Source organism: Lolium perenne, chromosome 4 (assembly GCF_019359855.2).
Source record: "Lolium perenne isolate Kyuss_39 chromosome 4, Kyuss_2.0, whole genome shotgun sequence".
NCBI classification, from domain to species: Eukaryota; Viridiplantae; Streptophyta; class Magnoliopsida; order Poales; family Poaceae; genus Lolium; species Lolium perenne.
The window spans coordinates 236,989,402-237,010,692 of NC_067247.2; the positions used below are offsets into that span (position 1 = coordinate 236,989,402).

The 21,291-nt window shown below is 44.2% G+C and overlaps 1 protein-coding gene and 1 long non-coding RNA gene across 5 annotated transcripts; one reads left to right on the top strand and one right to left on the bottom strand.

The window, feature by feature from the left end:
* Positions 1–1,073: 1,073 nt before the first annotated feature.
* LOC127332547 (uncharacterized) lies at positions 1,074–13,065 on the bottom strand. Of its 2 annotated transcripts, none has more exons than XM_051358855.2 (18): positions 12,862–13,065; positions 11,990–12,159; positions 11,058–11,196; positions 10,733–10,884; positions 10,264–10,347; positions 10,114–10,176; positions 8,690–8,827; positions 8,412–8,615; positions 7,647–7,763; positions 6,732–6,781; positions 4,427–4,589; positions 4,210–4,332; positions 3,889–4,017; positions 3,701–3,799; positions 2,913–3,002; positions 2,696–2,780; positions 2,137–2,267; positions 1,074–1,487 (listed from the first exon to the last, which is right to left on the bottom strand). In XM_051358855.2, the coding sequence occupies exons 2-18, from the start codon at positions 12,107–12,109 to the stop codon at positions 1,335–1,337; spliced, it is 2,040 nt and encodes a 679-aa protein (XP_051214815.1). In that variant the 5' UTR covers positions 12,110–12,159; positions 12,862–13,065; the 3' UTR covers positions 1,074–1,334. The 2 variants fall into 2 exon arrangements, with proteins under 2 accessions (XP_051214815.1, XP_051214816.1); XM_051358856.2 differs by having other exon boundaries at positions 12,756–13,065.
* Positions 13,066–13,160: 95 nt separating this feature from the next.
* Positions 13,161–16,830, top strand: LOC127332549 (uncharacterized). Of its 3 annotated transcripts, none has more exons than XR_011743420.1 (4): positions 13,161–13,741; positions 14,521–14,687; positions 14,810–16,244; positions 16,333–16,830. It is a non-coding gene; the product is annotated as an uncharacterized lncRNA (long non-coding RNA). The 3 variants fall into 3 exon arrangements; XR_011743419.1 differs by having other exon boundaries at positions 13,162–13,741; positions 14,514–14,687; XR_007870530.2 differs by having other exon boundaries at positions 13,181–13,741; positions 14,514–14,687; positions 16,199–16,244.
* The last annotated feature ends 4,461 nt before the right edge of the window (positions 16,831–21,291 follow it).

A 21,291-nucleotide genomic window follows, 5' to 3' on the forward strand; every position in this document is an offset into this window, starting at 1 on the left:
CACCAAGAGCCAGCATGGCCTGGTCAGTCTTGACTTGACGCCTTTGATCCATCTTGTCGACCTGCGCGGCAGGACGCTCAGACAGAGGCATGCCAGCCGAGTCTTTAGATAATAGGTGCTAGGTGTAGCGCATGCATCTCCGAAAAGGATACGTGCCTTCCGCTCCCGGGAACGCCCTTTCCTAGAGCACCGCGCTGCCGTTCTTCGAGCACAGCCTTTGGGGGTAAAACTCCTTGCAGGGCCGTGGAGCGCCGAAGTGGGGGATATGTCAATTGGCTGGGGCTCTCCGGGGGCGAGCTCCTCAAAGATGTCTTGTGGCCTCTACCAAAAACATCTTCGAGAAGCTCCACCGTGGGAGCTTCCCCGATCTTCTCCAAGATGTAGATCTTGTAGGTCTCCACTCTCTTCTAGTATGCTTGGTGCGGGAGCTTGCCTAGCGCTGAGGCTTTTTATAGCCGGGTTGTCGCCCCCGCCATTGTCTTGATCTCTCGGCAACGTGTCATGCGCTACATGCCTTACCGCCTCGAGCAGTGTATCCACCCACACGTTCGGTGCGCTTGGGATCCTGGTTCTAGCCCCCAAGTTTGGTCCGGCAACCTTCCGGGGGTCGGCACCCTGCTCTTGGTCTTGTGCCAGGCCCGAGTATGCGAGAGTTGCCGGGCTACCCCCTTGAACAGACCCATGGGTCTAGGTCTAGACAGGATTTCTGCGCGACATGTCATCTGGAGAGAGCACCAGAACGTAGGCAGGAGATGGGGCACACCTAAACTTGGATGGAGCCGCGCAGTCGCCGCCGAGCGTGAGCTTCGCGGCAGCAACTACATACGAAGGCGAACCATCCTTCTACATAGCACCAGGGCTATAAAGAGGGCCGCAGCGCCATCCCCTCCGAACATCTTCACCACCTCACTTCCACATCTCCACACCTCCACCGCCCCACGCAACATGGGCCGAGCACTCCCAGCCGTGCGCATCAGTCACAACAGAAGGAGCAGGCGAAGGGGCAATGGCCAGGGAGACACGTTCCGGGGCGCGGTTGACGACCGGGTGTCACCTGCCGGCGGGACGCGTGGTGGCAGGTAATTGTGTTTCTTCTAATCACCGTTCATCACGAGAGTAATCGTGACGGCATAATGTAAGATATACAGGACTCTGAAATGATACATATACAATGACCAATATAAGAGTATTGAAGATTTCCTAAGACCAACTAACTTGCAGCCGTTGTTTAAAAATTGCTATCAAATCCAAAATTGATTATTGCTAAATACACAGGCTACAGGAGGCCAGCCGGAATTGTTGGTTCTAATTAGGAGAGCTAAGATTGCTCGCCTTCATCTCCTTCGATGCTGCTGAGCCATCTTCTCAGCATGGGCTTTTCTATCAGCATGAGCCTTCCTATCGGCATACATAGGAAGACTACTGATCTCATTCATCTCACCCAGGAGCTTGTCTTCAGTGATATTATCCGTGATGCTCCTCATTACCTGCGCATATATTAAATAATACAAAGGAACTTGTCAGACTGTAGGATTCTGGTTTTTTATACTCTTATTATGCCTACACAGCAGGACACAATAGATGGAGAACAAGTGTACAGTAGATTATTTGTATGAAATAAAAGGCATGTCAATGATCCACGATAGAAGTAAATAAAATGCTACAATAACCGAAGTTAACATGGAGTTGCTTGATGTGCTCAAGATGTATCAACCATGGTAAAGCAACACCATCAGTACCATTCTGTACATCTTCTTAATTAATGGAGTAGAAGTAACATGATTTTCACAAATGCGGAAAGACAACAATCTATCATTTGGATGTGGTCACTAGTCAGCAACAGCCAGGACCAGGTAGTGGGTACAGTCACTAGCCAGTTTAGAAAAGGGGAGTTAAAGAGTACAAGCATGTTAATTTATGAAGATACCGTATTAAAAAAATATGATTGCGTGCAATATGCGGCCTGTAGCCTGCGTCACTTATCCAATTTTCTCTACAGTGTGGATGACCAAGATACTGACCTTTTTTGTAAATAACATGTATTGGATGACCATATCAACACTAGTTTTCAGCATGGTTTGGTTGGGAAATCGAAAACACACACAAAGAGAGGGAAATGGAGTGAAAGGAGAATGCCTTTCTGTAAGTGTTGATATCATTAGGAGTTGATTTATCTGCTCGGATGCGCATGCAGAACCAGCAGTCCTCCTGTTTATTCCAAGAGCACTCAACAATTTTCCCTGATATCGAAGATGGGTCTACATCATCTGCAGAAGTTACAGCGCATCACCGATATTAAGGCCAAAAGGAAATCAAGTTACAGCAAAATTCTCTACTTCAAGAACCGCGACAACATGGTGCGGTATGAAAAACTCAAGTAATAATAAAGCAGGTATAGCAACTAACAAAAGTCAAGAACTATGGTAACACAACACCTTTGGAAGTTCCAAAGAGAGGTTATACTAGAATGGCCTAATAATGTATCCAATAGTACTGGAGCGAAGAAGACTATGAAACCGAGGTGGTGATTCTATTCCAAGACAGCATACGAAAGCCATGGTTAAAGACTCAAAGTTACCGACTATGCTGGGATTGAAACAGTTTACAGTTAATCTATGCATTACGAACATAGTAACATTATGCATGATTGTCCTATGAAATAGTTGAACAGAAGTACTATTGAACACATCCTTACCAGAAAAAACCACCCGGGTACCATCCATAAGTTTCTTTTTGCCTCTCTCATAGAGAAAAATCAGTTGACGGTTTTCACTACCAGTCTGCAGCATTTAGAAATTAGAACAATGAAAAACTGGAAACAAACCTCAGCAAGACACACATCTACAGAAACAGATTCAACACCTAAAGTAGCCCTGTTTTAATATTTAAAAGAAAATGACTACCATACAAACCTCAAACAAGAAGTCAACTGAATTCATCTCTGGGTACTTCCATTTTAAAAGGCCTTCATGGGTACGATTCACGTATGGATCATCCCAGCCCTATATTAAGAATAACAGAAACACTTAAAACATGAAGAGCATTGAAGAAAAATAAGTCTGTTTTGCGTATAACTTGAAATACATGAACATGGAGGGATAAACAACAGGTGCATGGAGGCAGCTTTAGGTGGGCTTTCTGAAGTGATAAACAAGTTTATTTTCACTAATATGTTATTAATGACTAGTCAAAACTCAACAAATAGTGTCTTGTTAAGGAAATCAGAGCTAGGATGGGACATACCCTTGAATGATGTGTACCTATTTACATTGTACAAGTGTTCCTAAATGCATGTCATTGACATGCTTTAGAGCAAGATTTATAGTATGATAAAGGAAATGCCCGCACTAGAGATCGACTAATTATTCCACAGGATCTTATCCTTATGTAGGAAACAAAACTTGAAACACAACCACCTGTAGAACCAGTTCAGCAATAAGAGCAGGATAACCAGTAAACCACAGAGGCACCCAGTCATAATTTAGATCAACATTTACGTATTACTAGTTTTCAGAAAAAGTGGACATAACATAATAAAATATAGGAGAATCTAGAAACAGTTCTTAATTTACAATACATAGAGAAGTACACTGATCTGTATATAATTTTATTGCAACTGGCTTATAGCTTTCGTAATTCCCCATTTCTGTGCAAGGTGAAAATCATGTATCAAAAGTCAGAAACAAAAGGACCACCCTACCTGAAATATAAGTCCGTCAGATTCATGTGAAAGTGCTGGAATAAATTCCTTGAGTAATTTTTTCACTGTGGAGAGCAACCAAAAATCCTTTCTCCTTACCTGATAAAAGCCAAATATTATGGACCTGTTTATGGTTATTCACTGTACAACAACAAAGTAAATAAAATAGTGCGTCTAGATTTAGGTACCGAGAAAAGCTCCAGGTCATATCTGTATGATGGATTGCCTTTCAGACCAGTTTCAAACTGCTTTCTCTCATACATGCGTGGACGAATTATTTCATCCTCAAGTAGTTTCCACCTGTCGGAAAAGGGCAACTGCATCCAGAGATTAAATAAAAAGGCACTACAGACTAATGCAATGCTTAAACTATTTAACTCTTCGGAATCACCATCTACCATATATCTATGTAAATTAAAATAACAACGCAAAATATATTTGCTCAGTGATTATCTCAAAATTAAAAACTTGCTTTTATCAATAAAAATAATACATTTTGCAGTTTCTACCTTGACTTTGGAGGAGAAGTTAATTGCCATTAGATCATATGCCAAGTACCTCCGCTTCAATCCACCACCTGGTATGGTGTCTACAACCATTTCTCCATCGATCAATGTAAAATTGTGGAAACCCTTGAATTAGGAAAACAGAAACAAAGTCAAAATTAATCTGCACTGTGATGAAAAAATAAAATGCACTGTGCCCAAACCAAAAAGGAGGCCTTACATCGGTAAGATTCCTAATGGGAAAACGCATCTGAACTCTTCTAAAGCAGAAGTTTCGATCTATCAAGAAACAGCCATCTCGCATTATAAGCATCATGTATCGTGTTCCATCAGCCTTCCACGTAGCATAATAATATCGTTGTCTCAGAAGTTGCAGGTTCTCGCTTTTGACATACAAAAGAACATGGGTTAGAGGAAGCACCAAGGCCAACTAAAACAAGAACACTATAATGGCATTGTCTTTTAAAGGGCGACACACTCTTATGTTATTTTCTAATTAAAGAATGACTGATTCAGTTCAACTGAGCTGAAACTAGCTGATGACGGACCATTCATTATACTTCCATGTAGACACATACTCCCTCCGACCCAAGGCTTAAGGCGTAAATTACATTGCACGCCGATTAAGGAGACTTACGTTGCGAAATAATTTCCCGTCGTACCACTAATTACTCAGGCCATTCACCCACACCTCGTCACTTCCAATCCCGCATCGAGCCCACCCTCCCCACTCCTGACGCGGTGCCTCCCATGGTTCATGGTCCATCCTGGAACCGCCGCCCAGAACCGCCCTGTGCCTAGCGCCGCGCGGAACTGCCGCCTCGCCTCAGGCCCGACGCTGCCCTAGGACAGCTGCCTCACAGTTTAGCCCCCAGGCCCAACGCCGGCTGGGAACTGCCGCCTCGGCCCCAGGCATGACGCCGCCCGGGAACCTCCGCCTCGGCCCCAGGCCCGACGCCGCCCGGGAAATTGCCGCCTCCATGCCCTCACCTCGCCTAGCCCGCCGTCGGACACGTGTTTTCCTTCGACTGGAGGTAAGGAGGATGCGCCCAGTGCGCCATCGTCAAGGATGCGGCCCTGTGCGGCTGCGCTTTCGCAGGGAAGACGGAGCAGAGGAAATCATGAGGGAGGGTCAATTTTGGAAAGTTAGCATCAAAACCTACCCTGCGCCTTAAGCTTTGAGGTAAATTGCAAAAAAAAAAAATGCCTTAAGCCTTGGGTCGAAGGGAGTATCTTATTTGTTTCTCGTTTTTTATACTTTCAAGCAAAAAAAGTTAAAAATACGACAAAATAGTTGGCCATGACAGTATATAGCAGAGAAAAAGAACTGTAAGACCTAAATTTCAGTGCTTAGGGGGCATATTACATTAAGCATGAACATAGCCTGATAAGACTCCTAAATAACAAAGCTTCACAGCAACATAGAGCATTGTATGTTTTTGGATGAGATGGGTAGACATTTCAGGGTTTGCATGCCTTGGTTGGGACGTGCTATGTGTATAAACAAACAATTGTATGCTGTAGTATATACTATCTATTTGGCACACCAACCATACTTGACTGCAGGAACATTCCCTCAAACTAAGCTTTGGTCATCAGATTGTGGCCGGTCAACTGGTCACGAATCAAAATTGATAAATAAGGTACGAAATAGAGATTGGAACTAACATATCTAAACTTGGAGAATTAAAGTCAACAAAAGATACATCTCAGCGACCAAAATGAACATTATGGTTGTTCAAGACATATAAAACATTGTTCTATGAACCTTAAAAGAAAGATGTCAATCTACAACGTGGATGATGTCAGCCCAGGCTGACTTACTCCCTTTAATTTTGTGGTGGAGGTTGCTTCACATGTCAGGGGAGGTAGGGCCCGCAAGAAAATGTATATTTCTTTTTAAGGCGTATAAAAGTCATACTTCCTTAATTCTGAAAAATATATTTGCACGTAGGTAACGTATGCATGCATGAGATTCGTCGTGCAAACTTCCCGCTGTGACTTTTTTTTCTGCCGAAATAAATAAATAGTGGCGTGGACTTGTAATGACCGCCACTAGTATTGTTATTCCGCGGCGTGCCAACAGGGGCACGCCACTAATGTGTCTATTAATAGTGGCGTTTACAGGACACATCACTAATAACTGTTACCAGTGGCATCATTATTAGTTGTGTGTCGGATAAACGCCACACCATTACTAGGCTACTCTCCACTAGTGCATGATACACTGCCTAGTACAGGCACATTGCCTAGTACAAATTGCATAGAAATATCAGTGACCACAACAATATAGGACAAACTTTGAAAAAAAATGTAGGGTTCTCCGACGTATGCATAATTGCATACAGAATAAGATAGGAGCTAATGCCTTAATTTAGTATATCCGTTTGGCCTTATTAGTTGTTTACTCATCTCTAGTACTACTACATTTATTTAGCACAGCAGGGGTATTTGGTGACAAATACTGCATTAGAAAACATATATTTGTAAATCAAAACCACAAGCAAAAATACACTGAGCGATACCTGTTAAGAGAAACTGGATGAGATCCTGGAAACTGAGAATTGGCTCTACCCTGGTAAGCAAAAGGGTAACAGCACACTGTAAGGACCTTGCTCTTTTGGGTGCAGGGATTACACAAGATAGTGTGATTCATTCAAAATAAAGGGATAGCTAAAGCTACCAAAAAAAGAACACCAACGAGAGCAAGCCAGTGGAACATAATGGATATGCAAATAAACACAATCTTCCATAATAATCTCCAACGCCAGCAAAATTGTTTTCATCTTCACACCCATTCATCGAAGCCATAGCCACTAATAAATTAAAATTTGTGTCCCTAAATTCCAGAGAATACAGATATGTCATTCTGTACCATATAATATCCTTAAAGATATTTTGATGTACCATCCACACCAAACTTAAAAAATTACTCCCTCCAATTCATATTATTTGATGCTAATATGGATGTATCTAGACATATTTTAGTTGTAGATACATTCATTTTAGCATCAAGTAATATGGATCGGAGGGAGTACTTGATATGAGATGCTTTAAGAATTTGTGTTACATGTTGCAACAAGTTAACTAGTTTAAATTTTGATCAAACGAGACTCTTGAAACCATACAGCCTACCCCAACTTGCTTGGGAAAAAAGGCTTTGATGTTGATGTTGTTGTAAGACTCTTGAAACCATACGAAAACTAAATCTTAACTTTGTAAACTGGTTTGAGAAAATGAAACAGTGGTCATATAATCAACATAGCGGTCTATGAGTAGTGGCACAGTGACAAATCAAAACTATGCAAATAAAATGCTGCTAGATTTTTCTATCGACATACTACAAGGGAAACTATGTCATCGAACAGATTTGGGGGTGGGAAAAATTGATGAGCATGTGAAAGATGTGGCTAAGAACAAAAGATAGATTAATAACTTACATTGGGCACAAAATCAAGCAACCTAAAACATATGCCACGCAAGATATCTTGCTGGTCAAAAGGTACAGCATCCCCTAAGACATCATCGTTAGTAATGGTCTTATCATCTGCAGGTTCCTACAATAAGCAGGAATGATTTGAGAATCATTAACAATACAAGAAAGTGAACGAAATGTTACCAGGTTTACATATTCATATTTCAAAGTTTGATTCAGTCCACAAACACTATCCATTGATTGAGCAAATAATACTCGAGTGGAACCCTGGACCGATCTAGTTAAAAAGAAGATTCACAAGGAAACAGCATATGAGAGGGCAAGAAGGTGTAAATTCAAAATTCAACATGACACGTGCAAAAAAATTCTGATCTCAAAAATATGAACAGATGTTGGTGAATATAGGGGAAAGATATTGTGTCACTCCGTAAATTTCAAGTCAGACACACCAGTACAGTGAAGGACTTTACTATCCCTGAAATAGAGTCAAATTTTCCTTTAACTTTGCCACAACATACTGTAAATCCCCTTCTCTACCAACCAACGGTTTTGATGAATTTTTAAATTTTCTATGCAAAGTTCATATTAATTTACATTGAAATACCAGTTTACACTTACTACATACGCCCCATATGCAATTTTTCTTTTAAAACAAATCTATTAGCTGCTGGTTGTCATATTGTAATGTTGAACTGAGTCATCCCTACACACACACATCCAGGTGCATCAACAAAGAACTTCCCAAACATGTACTAGAAGAAACACCTACAGGTGATGGTGCAGGCTCGCCGTTGTCATCATCGTCGTCCTGCTTAGCTTCACCATTTAAATCAAGATCAGAAGGCCTCTTCCATTCTGGTGTCGGCGGACATGGGATACTTTCAGGAATTTCATGATAAAATGAATACAGCGCCTGAATGTAATCGGCTTTATATATTCCTGGAGGCCGCCTTTGAGCAAATACATTTAACGCCTAGCAAACAAAATCTTAAGCCAGGGAAAATAAAAGAACTGTAGCAATTACATTTGAAGCACAAGTTGTCTCACCTCAGTAACACTAGAGAGTTGTGTGCGCATTAGGTAATGAACAATCATAAAACCGGTACGATTATGCCCATGAGTGCAATGAACAAGAACGTACTTGGGATTCCTTGATGGCTTTTGGCGCTCATGAAACGCCAACACCTAAAATTGAGTATGGATAGTTTGATCAGCTAGATTATTTAAAGGAAATTTGCTGTAATTAGGTTATCAGCATCCTGATCTACGTGTTTTCCAAGTGAAGATACTACAAGTGCACGTACTGAGTGTAGCCATACAAAATTTTGTTTTCAGTATAGATACTCAAAATATAGAATAATAATATGGTTCATGGATATGCTCGTAAAAATCTCACAGGAGAACACCTATTCCATGTGTACATATGATATTGAAGTATAAACCATATGAACCAACATAGAGCCCGAACAATACACCACTTATGGCATTTCACATACAGATTCTACTACCTACAGACTACATAAAAAGACCCTTGATAAGTTCATTCTTCAGACAATCTCTATATAAAAAAAACACAAGTTGCTTAGGATACTTCGATCTGGAGTGTAAAAAATCTTCAATCTAATTTCATAATTATCAATGGTTGTGTGACTCAACATAAAAAAAATCTGATGGTCAATATATGCGGACCTAAATTTCTATTGTGCTTGTACTATGTTGGATCTAATACATACAAGCATTTCTTCACAAGCTTTCAAAATTACATGTTTTTAATAGTTTTCTTCCACATCAACAATACTGAATGTAAGAACACATGTAAAAAATCAATGAGAAAAAGTATAGCTGTAAATTTTAAGAAACATTATTTTTAAATGCTTCAATTATTTCTGCACGTGCGCTGTTCCCAGTATTCACATAACTTTGTGGGTAGCTGAATGTAAACAAAATTTCTACATTTGAGAGCTCAGAGGCTATTTAGCCGAAGTAAAAATAGACAAACTCATCATCCAGCGAGCCATCGAAGTGATAAAGTTGGTAAAGACAAGCATGGAGTCAATCTGGAATGTTGAATAATTAGGCCTGGTATCATTAATGTTTTATTGAACTTTTGACTCTTCTCATAGTTAACCAGGTAACCTACCTTTACAATAAGTCTGCTACAGATGCATGTGTGACACTATCCACTGAGACACATAGGAAACATTTGCAGTTACAAGTTACTATAATATAGAGCATCATTCTTGTCCTGATCGGAGAACACGGTCAATATCTACTTAAAACCCTGATATGTTCAGCAGTTTTTTTCCCAGCAAGCAATCTTTTTCAGTAACACACAAGAGAAAATTATTTCGACATCAAAACAATTAGAAGCTTCGAAGTTTACATACTCATGCCTACCCAAAAAAATAATACAAAAAGCATAGTCATTCCAAAATATTATAGCAAGTTAACAAATTAAAATTCTAGGTTACCTCATACACAAACGTATTAACAGCTTCATTTTCTGGTACAGCGTCTCTTCCCCTGCAGGCAATCTGAAATGAAAAAAATGTCATGAGAACAAAGCCTATTAATGCTAGAGTATACATATTACTATCTAAACTCAGGCCTTGTTCTCTCACCTTGACATGTTTAGTACCTTGCTTTGTCCACTCTGATGGTGAATAGTACCGAGAGGTATTTGTCAAGTCAATCACCAAACCTATCTGATAAAAAATGCGTCCAAATTGATCAATCTAGTACACAGTCTGAATTGCATAGTTTTCTTCAAGAATAAATAGCTAAAATACAGGAAGAGAGAAAATCAGTTGAAGCGTGAAAGTATGTCGATTGAGAATTCAGATATATATTGCAAGCAACTGCTACAGCTCAACATGCAAGAGAACAAGGTAGCAACAACGACAATCATAAGAACAAACAGAGCATGAAAGAGGAATGTACACATAAACTTGATATAATTACACATGCCTTCAAAGTAGAGCCAGATAATAGGAAAGAAACAGAGTAGTATTACAATATCCAGCCATATAGATAATATAAGTAATCGCACCCACATTATAGATGTGTGAAAAATGATAAAAAAGTACTTACATCTCTGCCAGCCTTTCTTTGTTTATTAACAACTTGTTTGGACGAATATCTTTTTCCAGGAGGCACCGACTCATTAAATGTCTCATCCAGCGGAACTTTAGAAGGTATGATTTTATCTATTGGCTGGCCAGTTGCAGGGCAATCCAACCAACCTGGCAATAATGATAATGTCAAAGGCGACAATGCAAATATAAAAACTCTACTTAGTGTAGCTATACGGTATAGTCATAGTTCAGTTAAGAATAACAAACAAGATTACAAGAACAAGACGTGATCATTGGATAAATCAGCAGGATGCAAAATGACTTTTCAAGTGAACACATACCCTGGGGTGTCTCTTTTACTCGTTTGTATCCACCAATTTGTCTTTGGGCCATATTATCATTCCTTATCTGTTGAGGGCGTGGCCTTGGTCCATCATCTGGCTGATCTCTCTTTAACTTTCTGCGTCTTTCTTCACGTTCCTGTGAAACCCGGCAAGGACAACATAAAAAGAGAACCAATAGAAGACCAGAATTCTTAAAAAACGAATCTAATAATGATTACAGTCTATTATGCACCTTTGCTGCTTTAAACAATGTCAAAAACTTAACTTGCTAATTAGTAACAAAGAGAACTAGTTGAAATTCTGAAGATAATACAACAAGGAAAACAAACAAGACAAAACACACACATGCGGGGCACGCGCACACACACAAACCCACACACATGGACGCGTTGTACACACGCTAGGAAAAATACTGGAGGCCCCACTTGACATGGACACATGCTGCCCCACTTAACACGCATGTGTGTGTGTAATCAGAATAATTATGACAAACCGTGGCTGTCCTAAATAACAAAACACTGAAGTAAACTAAAAGCATGTGTGTGCATGATACCAGTGAGAACTAAATAAACTAAAAGCATGAAAAACCCAAGGCCGTAGGACAAAAAAGGAATAACCAACCAAGTTACCAATAAAAGTAACATGAAGACATAGTTGCCTACTTATCTTCGAAAGAGACAATAAGATGGTCCTAATATGTCGCTTAAAAGGTATAGTCACATGCACACAAGTCCAAAACCATGCCTTCAACTAAAGGACCTTCATCTAATGCTGATAAATACTTCATCTATTATGTTATATATGCATATCAATACCATCATCACCACCAAAATAGTAAATACAAAAGGAACCAACTGATGATACTAGACACCATTTATACAGATGTATGTGCATGATAAAAGTTTATGGCCAGAACAGATTTTATTTACCCTTCGCATGATCTCAACAGCAGACTCGATATGATCCTCATCCTGTCCAAAATCAATATCAACCGGCTCCTCATAAGTCTGGTCATCTTCCTCAGGCAATGGTGATGCATTCAAATCCATTGATGACCGTTCAATTTATATATCTCTAGATAACCCTCCAGAACTGACACCTAATAAGAGGGGTAGAAAGGGTATCTAGTGTCAGGCTAATCAGTATAGTCGCAGCAAATGTACAGTCGTCTCAAATACAATGAAGGCACAATCAAACAATAAGTAACAACACACCAAATACAATGAATAACTCGATCAAACAATAAGTACCAACACAGTGAAGTAGTTTTGCAGAACATAATAGGAAATACAACTCCTAAAACTAGGACCGACTATAGAGGAAACAAAATAATCACGTATGAGTATATATTATCTTGTGCTTAATGATAATTTTTGAGTCTGTTTTTGTTCAAAGTGGCTCAAAATGCACCCATACTGGGCATAACACTAGTCTTCAGCGACCCCAAATGCTCCTTCAGCAAAGATTGAAGTTCAACACTAACAAATAGGGATGAATAACTTATATAAGAACACCAAAGTGGAGAAATAAAATTGCAAGTATGTGCTTCTGAATCAGCAATGAAGGACTAAGAAATAAGTATCAACCAAGTTCAGTATAACTAGTGTGATGGGATTAACATGCCACGTTTTCTTGCACGAGACAAGTAACAAGGATTTGATAAACAATAGATCAGATCTACCACGTAGCACTTACTTGCATCCCATCTCCAATTAAACAGCCCAAGATTGGAGTAAATCGGTCATGGAAAAAAGGGGATTAGGGTGGGGTTCGATGGGGATCTGAGCACAGAGTCACAGACCTTGGCGTGGGTTGATTGAGAGATTGGTCCAAGACGTGAAGCAGCACCGGCGGCCGCCGGAGCAGCTCGGATAGACGCAGGAACCGACGACTATATAGCTGCCTGCGGATCGTGCCGTCCTCTGGTTCTTGTGTGCGCGCGTGCGCGTAGGCGAGAGGAGGAGGGGAAAGTGAAGTGGACGGGAGAAAAAAAAAGGGCGAACCTTTTCCCAAACGCAATTTCTAATTCCCCTCTGACCTCTCTTTTACAGCGAGGTGGCTCCCCCTGACCATCCGATCGAAATCCAACGCTCTGCGGCGATAGGTGCTCTGCAACAGCAAATTGCAGTTTCTCTCGCGGAGCACTTCTTCCCCTCGAGATTTCCCGATTGGTCCGCGACGGCGTAGGGGGGCTCGCCGGCGTTGTCTACATCTACGCGGCGGCGGCGGCGGCTCCTTTCCCGCGCGGGCGGCGGCAGCTACTTCCCCGTGTTGTCCGCTACATTCAGCGCCTCCTGCTACATGCGCCATGTTTCCAGTTACATGCGATGGTGGGGAGTTTCGGTGGCGGTTGAGGCTGCATCGTTGGGGCGGTGGTTGCATCCTCGCGGTGGAGGCTGCGACCTAGTGACGGCGATTCCGTCCTTCCGGCAGCGGGGTACATCCACTCGGCGGCGGCTTTATCTTCGCGGCCGCGGATCCATCCTCGCGACGGAGGCTGCATCCCGCGATTTCGGCTACATCCCCTCGCTGTCTGTTCCATCTCAGGGTCTCCGGCTACAACCCCTCGTCGTCGGCTAGATCCCCTCGCCGCCTGGGTCTCCGGCTACATCCCCTCGCGGCATGTTCCATCCCAGGGCTCCGGCTACATCCCCTCGTCGGCAGCTACACACAACTGCAAGGTAATAGCCTAGACCTTGAAGATTTAGCAATTTTCAGTATTTTTCCCCATGATAGGGCTTGGCCGAACATGACCTTTCACAGATACCTGCATCACAAAACCGGAAGTAATGGTTGTTTAGTTGCGTAGATAATTTTTTGAAGTAGAAGTACTTTTGCCTGCTTGATTTTGGATGTAGCAGACGTCTTTTTAAAAATTTGATAATCTCTGTGATTACATCTGGAAATTTAGTGGATGGGATTTTCGAATTTTAGATGTTTCTATACTTGCCGCTGGATGTGATTTTCAATTCATGCGTAACCTGATGGTACTCGATTGTACTAGATGGTACTGATACATTGCAGGATGCAATTTTCCAACTATATACTAGCTATCATGGTTACATTTTAGTATGATGCAACACATTCTTCATGTACATGCTATCTGATGGTACTAGATTGTACTAGCTGGTATACTAGCTATCATGGTTACATTTTAGTACGACGCAACACATTCTTTACCTATATGGTACCAGATGGCACTCGATGGCACCAGATAATACATCGCAGTTCAGGTGTTACTTTTTTTATTCTAAATATAATGATTGGGATTTTTTTAGATGTAGTCAACTAACTGGGGTGGGATTTTGTAACAATATGATCCTGAATTTATTTTGTGTATGTATGAAATAACAGTGTCCCTGCATTTTAGATGTTTTTATAAGGCTCGCTGGTTTAGGTCAATCCCTCCAAAGTCTAAACCACCATTCTAATAAACAGCTGACCTCTGTTTAGTGTCCAGGAGACTCCATCCTCGCGGTGGAGGCGGCATCCCCTCGAAGACAGCAGCTTCCCCGCAGCAACGGCTGCATCTCGCGTCTTGGGCCACATCTCCACTGCATCACGTGTCTATGGCTACATTCCCGCAATTCCGGCTACATCTGCCGCGGTTCCTGCATCCCATGCAAGGTAATCGTTGTTATGTTCACTAATCTCTCAATCTAGTACTTATGCGTAATTTTTTGATGCATGCTAGGGTTCAATCGATTATGAATATGTGTTGCTTCTGTCTATTTCCTTTGTCACTACAGGGTATCAAGGGCGCAAAGGCTCAGCTGATGATACCCTCCCGCACCCCACCCTCCCAGCCCTAACCGCCCCAGCCGTCGCCGCCGCCGGGGCAAAGACCTTCGGGGCGTGGCGGCGGCTGGGGCCCTTCCTCGTCGATGCGTGGTGGACGGCGGCCGGGTCTCCCCTCCTCGACGCATGGCGGACCGACAGGTGCGGATGGGATGGGTGGCGGCGGCCTGCACTGCGCCCCCTTCTCCCGTCGGCTCTCCCCTGGTGGACCGGCCGGCGCGGATGGGATGGGCGGCGGTGGCATGCGCTGCGGTCTCCCTCCTCCCGTCGGCTCTCCGCAGCACTCCGGGCAGGGGCTGGTGGTGGGCGGCGGCCAGGCCCCCCCCCCCGCCTCTCATCGGTGAGTGGAGGCTGCGACACGAGGTCGCCCGGTGCAGCAGCCTTGGGTACGACGGTGGAGGTGGCCCTCTTCTTCGCCGGAGAGGGTCGGCCTGGGGTTGGTGGTAGTGGATCTATCGATCTATCACCGTGTTCCGGTGGCGAGATGGAGAAGCATGGAAGCCGGCGACGGTGTCGCCGGTGGAGGGTTGGAGTGGCCAGCCCGGGATGGTCGCCGACGTGGGGTCCAACCTGAATAAAGGCGGTGGTCCTAGGGTCTCTCTTGCGTGAAGAGGAAGACCTATTGGAGGCCTGGACTCCTGATCTGGCCGGAGTGTTGAGTTCCGGAAGGCTTCGCCGGCGAATGTAACAATGTTTTTTGCCTGGAGTTTGCTGGATCGGTGGTTTTCGGTCGTGCGCACCCTTGCTTTTATTCCGACCGATTGGTTCTGGAGGGAGCTGCGCGAAGCTCTTTTTCTATGTTGACATCAAGTGACTATGGATCCATGATGAAAGTCGGAAGAAGAGAAGTTCATGAAGGCCGGATGGGAGGACTAGCTAAGGGAGGTTCAAGTCTCCGCGCTGTTGAGGGACTTGGTAGCGGTATGAAAGTGGAGCCGACAACACAGTGAAGTTCAGAATCCTATCTTTCAGGGTGAAAACCCAAGGTCTTGCCTTAACTGGTTGTGCCTGGCAATGACCTTGTTGGAGGCATTGTTTTGAGAGCGGGGACTATCTTCAGGGTGAAAATCTAATATCGTTGATCGGGCGACGACGGTGTTAGAGCACTGTTCCCTTCTTGGAGGCGTCGTTTTTGGAGTTTCAGGTGTTGTCTTGGCGGTGGATGTATTGCTCTTGTTAGGCCCGAGATACTGTAGCGGGACTTTTGTTTCTTAGTTTTCTTTTCCTTTTTTTCGTCGTGTGCATCCGTAGTGCCATTAGGGTGGTGCGTTGTTGCAGAAGCTGGGTGTAATTGATATCTTTTTGATATTAATATATTCTCTTTATCGAAAAATATGCAGGCCATCTATTGTAGTTCACCGAAGCTGTCTACAAAGATAGTAGCAGGTGCATGTCCTTTCTGTTCCCTTGTTTGTTACACACATGGGCGATTGGTCCTGTTCCTTAACATCATATGTATGTGCTTCACTTTTAGGGACGAGAGCGTGACAAAGGCTGCGGTTGCTGTCCTGGGGGATCTTGCAGACACACTTGGCCCCATCTCCAAGGATCTGTTCAAGAGCCACCTCTTCCATGTTGAGTTCTTGACGGAGTGCCAAGATATGGACGACGAAGTCAGGGATACGGCGTCGTGGACCCAGGGAATGATAAACCAGGCAATAGTTTCTTAGTATGAGAAATTATCTTGCTTTGTCTGCTATGGCGGAGGTTCTGTTTTGTTGCTGCGCCAATGCCCGTTTGGCGCAGATGAACGGAAGGATACCAAAGTATATGTAGCGTCAGTGGTAGGAACCTTGTTGTAGGAGTCTCCTGTGTTGTTTATCTTGAGTCTGTCAGGTCGTTATGCGTCACATTTTCAGTGTGTCAAGTCGGTATGCGTCACATTTGATGGCAGTGGGTTATGGGGGTTATGGCATTGGACGTCTTGAACAGCTAAATTTGTTGATGTATTCTTCTACTCTGTGTTCATCCATGCTATCCTGCTTGATGTTACTGTTTTTTGCATTATAATCTTCTTATCATGGCTTTGTGGATTGAACTATCTCCGAGCTCTGTTTAATGAAATTTCTGCAGTTTATGAGTTGCACTAGTGCAGCAGCTGCACTCAGGTAAACACGTCGTTACCAAATCTGGGGATTTATTTAGTCATCTTTGCAACAAGCAGCACTCTGCTAGAGCAAGTACGCAATATTTCGAACTGTTTGTATATACATGTGGAGAGCCAACACTTGTGGCAAACAAGCAGCAAGGCAACTGAAGCAAACTCTTCAGGCGGCCTCTGTGGGGATGATCTCCAGCTCCGCCCACCACAGCGCCGACACCTTGGGGTAGCCGCGTCTGGTGGCATGGTGGTGATCTCCCTCAGCTGCCTTGCGACCTCTGTCATCGTCGGGTCATCACCTCCCTGGAGAGGCGCGTTCCTGCTTAGGCCGGGTCATCACCTCCCTCAGCTGCCTCTCCCCTCTGAGGAAGCTCGCCGCCCAGCCCTCGAGCAGGCCGCCGTCCGACGCCGTGAACCTGCCGGACATGATCTCCAGCAGCACCATGCCGTAGCTGTACACCACGCTCTCCTTGTTGGACATGGGCGGGGACTGCAGGCTCGCCATCTCCTTGGTGGTCGACGAGGCCTCGTCGGCGATCTTGGCCACGAGGTCGTCGGTGAGGTAGACAGACGGTGGACGTGTCGAGCGTCCCGAGGATCTCCGGCGGGCTCAGCAGGTGCATGTGCTCCAGGCAGTAGGCGATCCCACCGCCACTCGCAACCGCGTCGGCCAGTCCAGGTGACCGTCTTCCCTCACTGCAGCAAACCACACCATTTGTTAATTAGTTAACCTGCTACGTACAGCTCATGAATGTCTGATGGACGAAACTCCATTAGTTGATCACCATGGAGATGCTCGACGAGCGTGCCGTTGGGAGCATACTCGAACACCATGCATCATCCTCGTGAACGGCTGCTCTTCCTGGCAGTAGCCGAGCAGGTTCACGTGGTTTACTCTGGACAGGCTTGTTATCTGAAAACACATTGGTCGTTTCTTGCCACACATACGTATATTTTTAGGGTAGATCTCAATTTGTCAGTTTCATTCTAGCTTTGCATCCACCTTTTTCCTGAACCGTGTTTCGCAGTGCTTGGACCACTCCTTGGGGGAGCTCTTGGTCGTGGACACCACCGCGATCTCGACGCTGCTGGCTGGACAGCGTCCCCCTTGTACATCATGTACTCCGACAGGGAGCCGATGACTGATGTTGCTGAAATCTTCGCAGGCGGCCTCCAGCTCCGACCTCTTGAGCGACGGCACGCCTGCAGCCAGCTCCCTGTCACTCCCAAGAAACACAAGGAAAACCATGTGGAAACTTGGCACGGTTTTCAGTGAGGAGCCCAACCTGTGACGAACGCCTTGTGCAGCTGCCCGCAATATTACTAATATATTTGGGAATTCGGTAAATGGAATTGATAAGAAAACAAGGCTACATTAAACATTCATTTTCAGCTATGTATGTTGATCTATTTAGTTGTTTAGAAATAATATTATTTTTAACAAGATTAGAAGCATTTTTTTTGCAGGTTATCCTTTTGGCTAGATACTGGATTGACCTATGGTCGTTCCTTCTGCCGTCGGATTAGCGGGAGGTCATGAGTACTGGATGCAACTTGTTGCTGATGGTTGCTTAGGACATGTACCGCTAGGCTGGTAAGCGGCTTACTAGTAGATATGTTTCATATGCCATGTTTTATTTTGTCTCATTCAAATGGTTAATATATGTATCGACCCACTGTGATTATTCATTTATAAATTGATTGCTATTTGAAACTTGTAATAAATCTGGATGTGTGCATCGACTGATGTAGAGGGCAGGTTACTTATCCCCCATTTCGAAAATAATCATCGTAAGTTCAATTTCAAATTCTAAGACCATATTTATATAATTCTGATGCCATGTTCCCTGTTTGTATAGTTGAAATATATATCTGAAATCGAAATGAGCACTCTCAAATTTTACCATACATCGCTAACCAACAACATACTTTGATATCCTTTATGGCAAAGTAGATACGTGGGTTTCTCTGAAAGTGATACCTCTGGCAGTGAAGTTGATGCTTTTTCTGAAACATGAACGTCATCAAAAGACTGTTCAACATTACATGGTGTGATCTCTTGGGTTCTTGAAGATAGAGTGGTAGTGACATTTGTCATTCACCTATCAGCACAACGTGCCGATAAACTAGTCGTGACATGGATAAAACTTTGTAGCTCACACTTTTACGCAGGTGTTGAAACAACCAATGATAACTTGCGACCCAATCAAACTAACAAAAAGCAACATATAGTATTACATGCCAAAACCAAGCAAAATTTCCTTGCTAATTCTAACTGAAATGAAAAGCATATGGCAACTACCACCGACAAGCTACCTAGGTGACCATGAAGGAGAGTATATATAAATATAAGATCCCTGTTTAGTTTTAAAGAAAGAACGTTTCAAACGCTATATATAATGGAACCCTCTCCCCTTTCTAAGATTGTCCGTCTGGTAGCACGTCCGCGTAGCAAGGTCGGTAGGTGAAGGAACCGGTGATAGAACGAGCGTGTTGAATGGGACATTCGTCGAGCTGTTTTTCGTCGCCAAGATATTGTATCCTTGACGTGTCGAGATGGTACACTACCACCGCAGTGAATTATGAGGATGAGTGCGTTCTTGTGAGGATGGAATCCCACGATCTCGCAGTAGTCACGCCACGATGGCGGGCCTAGGAGTTCGGCGCCTTCGTCTATGTCGATGAAGTTGTCCTTGTCCTCGTCCCATGAATCTGCATCACCATGACCATGTTCATCCTCATCCTTGTAGAAGGAGTTCCGGGAATATCCACAACCATCTCCGTCCTCCTCCTCATCATCATCATCGTCATCAACATCACTATGATCATAATAGTCATCATCTTTGGTCAACTTGGTTGGTCCTCCCCTGTTGCCAACAATATCCCATGGTCCCCATTTCACGATCCCCAGAGTCTTAATCATATGGCAATGTCGATTGAGGCTAACGTCATATGCCAATGTCCACCATAGCTGACCATACGTGGATTCAGTTAGTGTCCATACACGGAGCTGCAACTTGTCTATTCTTTCCACGTAGTGTATCCCTCTCTCATAGCTTGCTAGTACAGATTTCCAAGGTAGCGAGATCATGTCTGATGGATTGCCTGGTTTTCAGGTAGCTGCACCATATCATAAGTTCCACACGACGGGCGTAGAACCATTAGGATGTTATTGCGGCAGTGCATGTAGATCGATCCACGCCAATAGACTGATGACCACACCGTTGGATTGTATGTGTTGCCAGGGGTCGCCACGATATCGTAGAGGTGCCCAGGGGCACATCGCCCAGGCACGAATTCTCGGTTCTCCCACCGCTCGGTGCTCGATGAGTACACAAACGACCGCACGACCTGTGGTCTCTTGAGCTGCTTCGGAACCTTGCCTTGGTTTGGCCTTGCTAGTTCCTCAAGGAGGAACACATCAAAGTGCAGCGATACGGCCGGGTCGAAGGCGAGTGACTCAACGACAGGCTCAGCGACAACGCGCGGCGGCGGCTTTAAGCTTGGTAGGCGAGAGCACCGTCCCGTCACCGGGCTGAGCACACACGTACGACCATTCCGATGAAGGAGGATGAGGCCGTTGCATAACTGGTCCACCTCCTCCTCGTCTGGAAAGAAGAGGCGTCGGGAGCCAGGTGGGGCGAAGAAGCAAGTGCTGGACGCGTACCCGAGCTTGCAGAAAAAGATGCCTCCGAGAGGACGTCTTGGGAAGTAGGACGGGAGCGGGAGCGGGAGCAGCGGGGGGTTGAGGTTATGGGCGCTGATGAGGGCGCGCCATGTGCGGCAGACGCATTGGGACCTGGCGAGGGCACGTCTAGGGAGGCGGCTGAAGATGTCGACGAGGACGTCGGAGGGAAAGCAGATGCCGTCGCCCCTGTCGTCGCCAGTGTTCATCGTGATGTAGCGACGACGACGGACGCGCCGGATAGATCTACCCTCGTTCACGTCCGGGAGATGGATCGATCGATTTGAGTTTGCCTTTTCTATACGGGGATAACTTAGCCGCCACGGCATGCATCTCACTAAAAGGAAAACCTTAAACCGCGCGTCACGGAGTCTCTTTTATCTACGCGTCTGTTCTGAGATGAGCGCATAGCGTCTGCCTTGGAGGGACACACGTACATAGTACGTAAACGAGTTGAATATCAAAATTGACCCAATCCAAAAAAAATCGAAAAAAAAGAGACTCGATCCAAATTCCAAACTGACTAAAAGTAGTAATAAATTTCAGAGGGTAGATTTGACTATAAGAGCACCTCCAGTCGTTTGAAAAAAATGTCGGATTGGATGAAAATAGAGTGTGGGGGGCACCAGTTTCTCAGTCGCACCCCA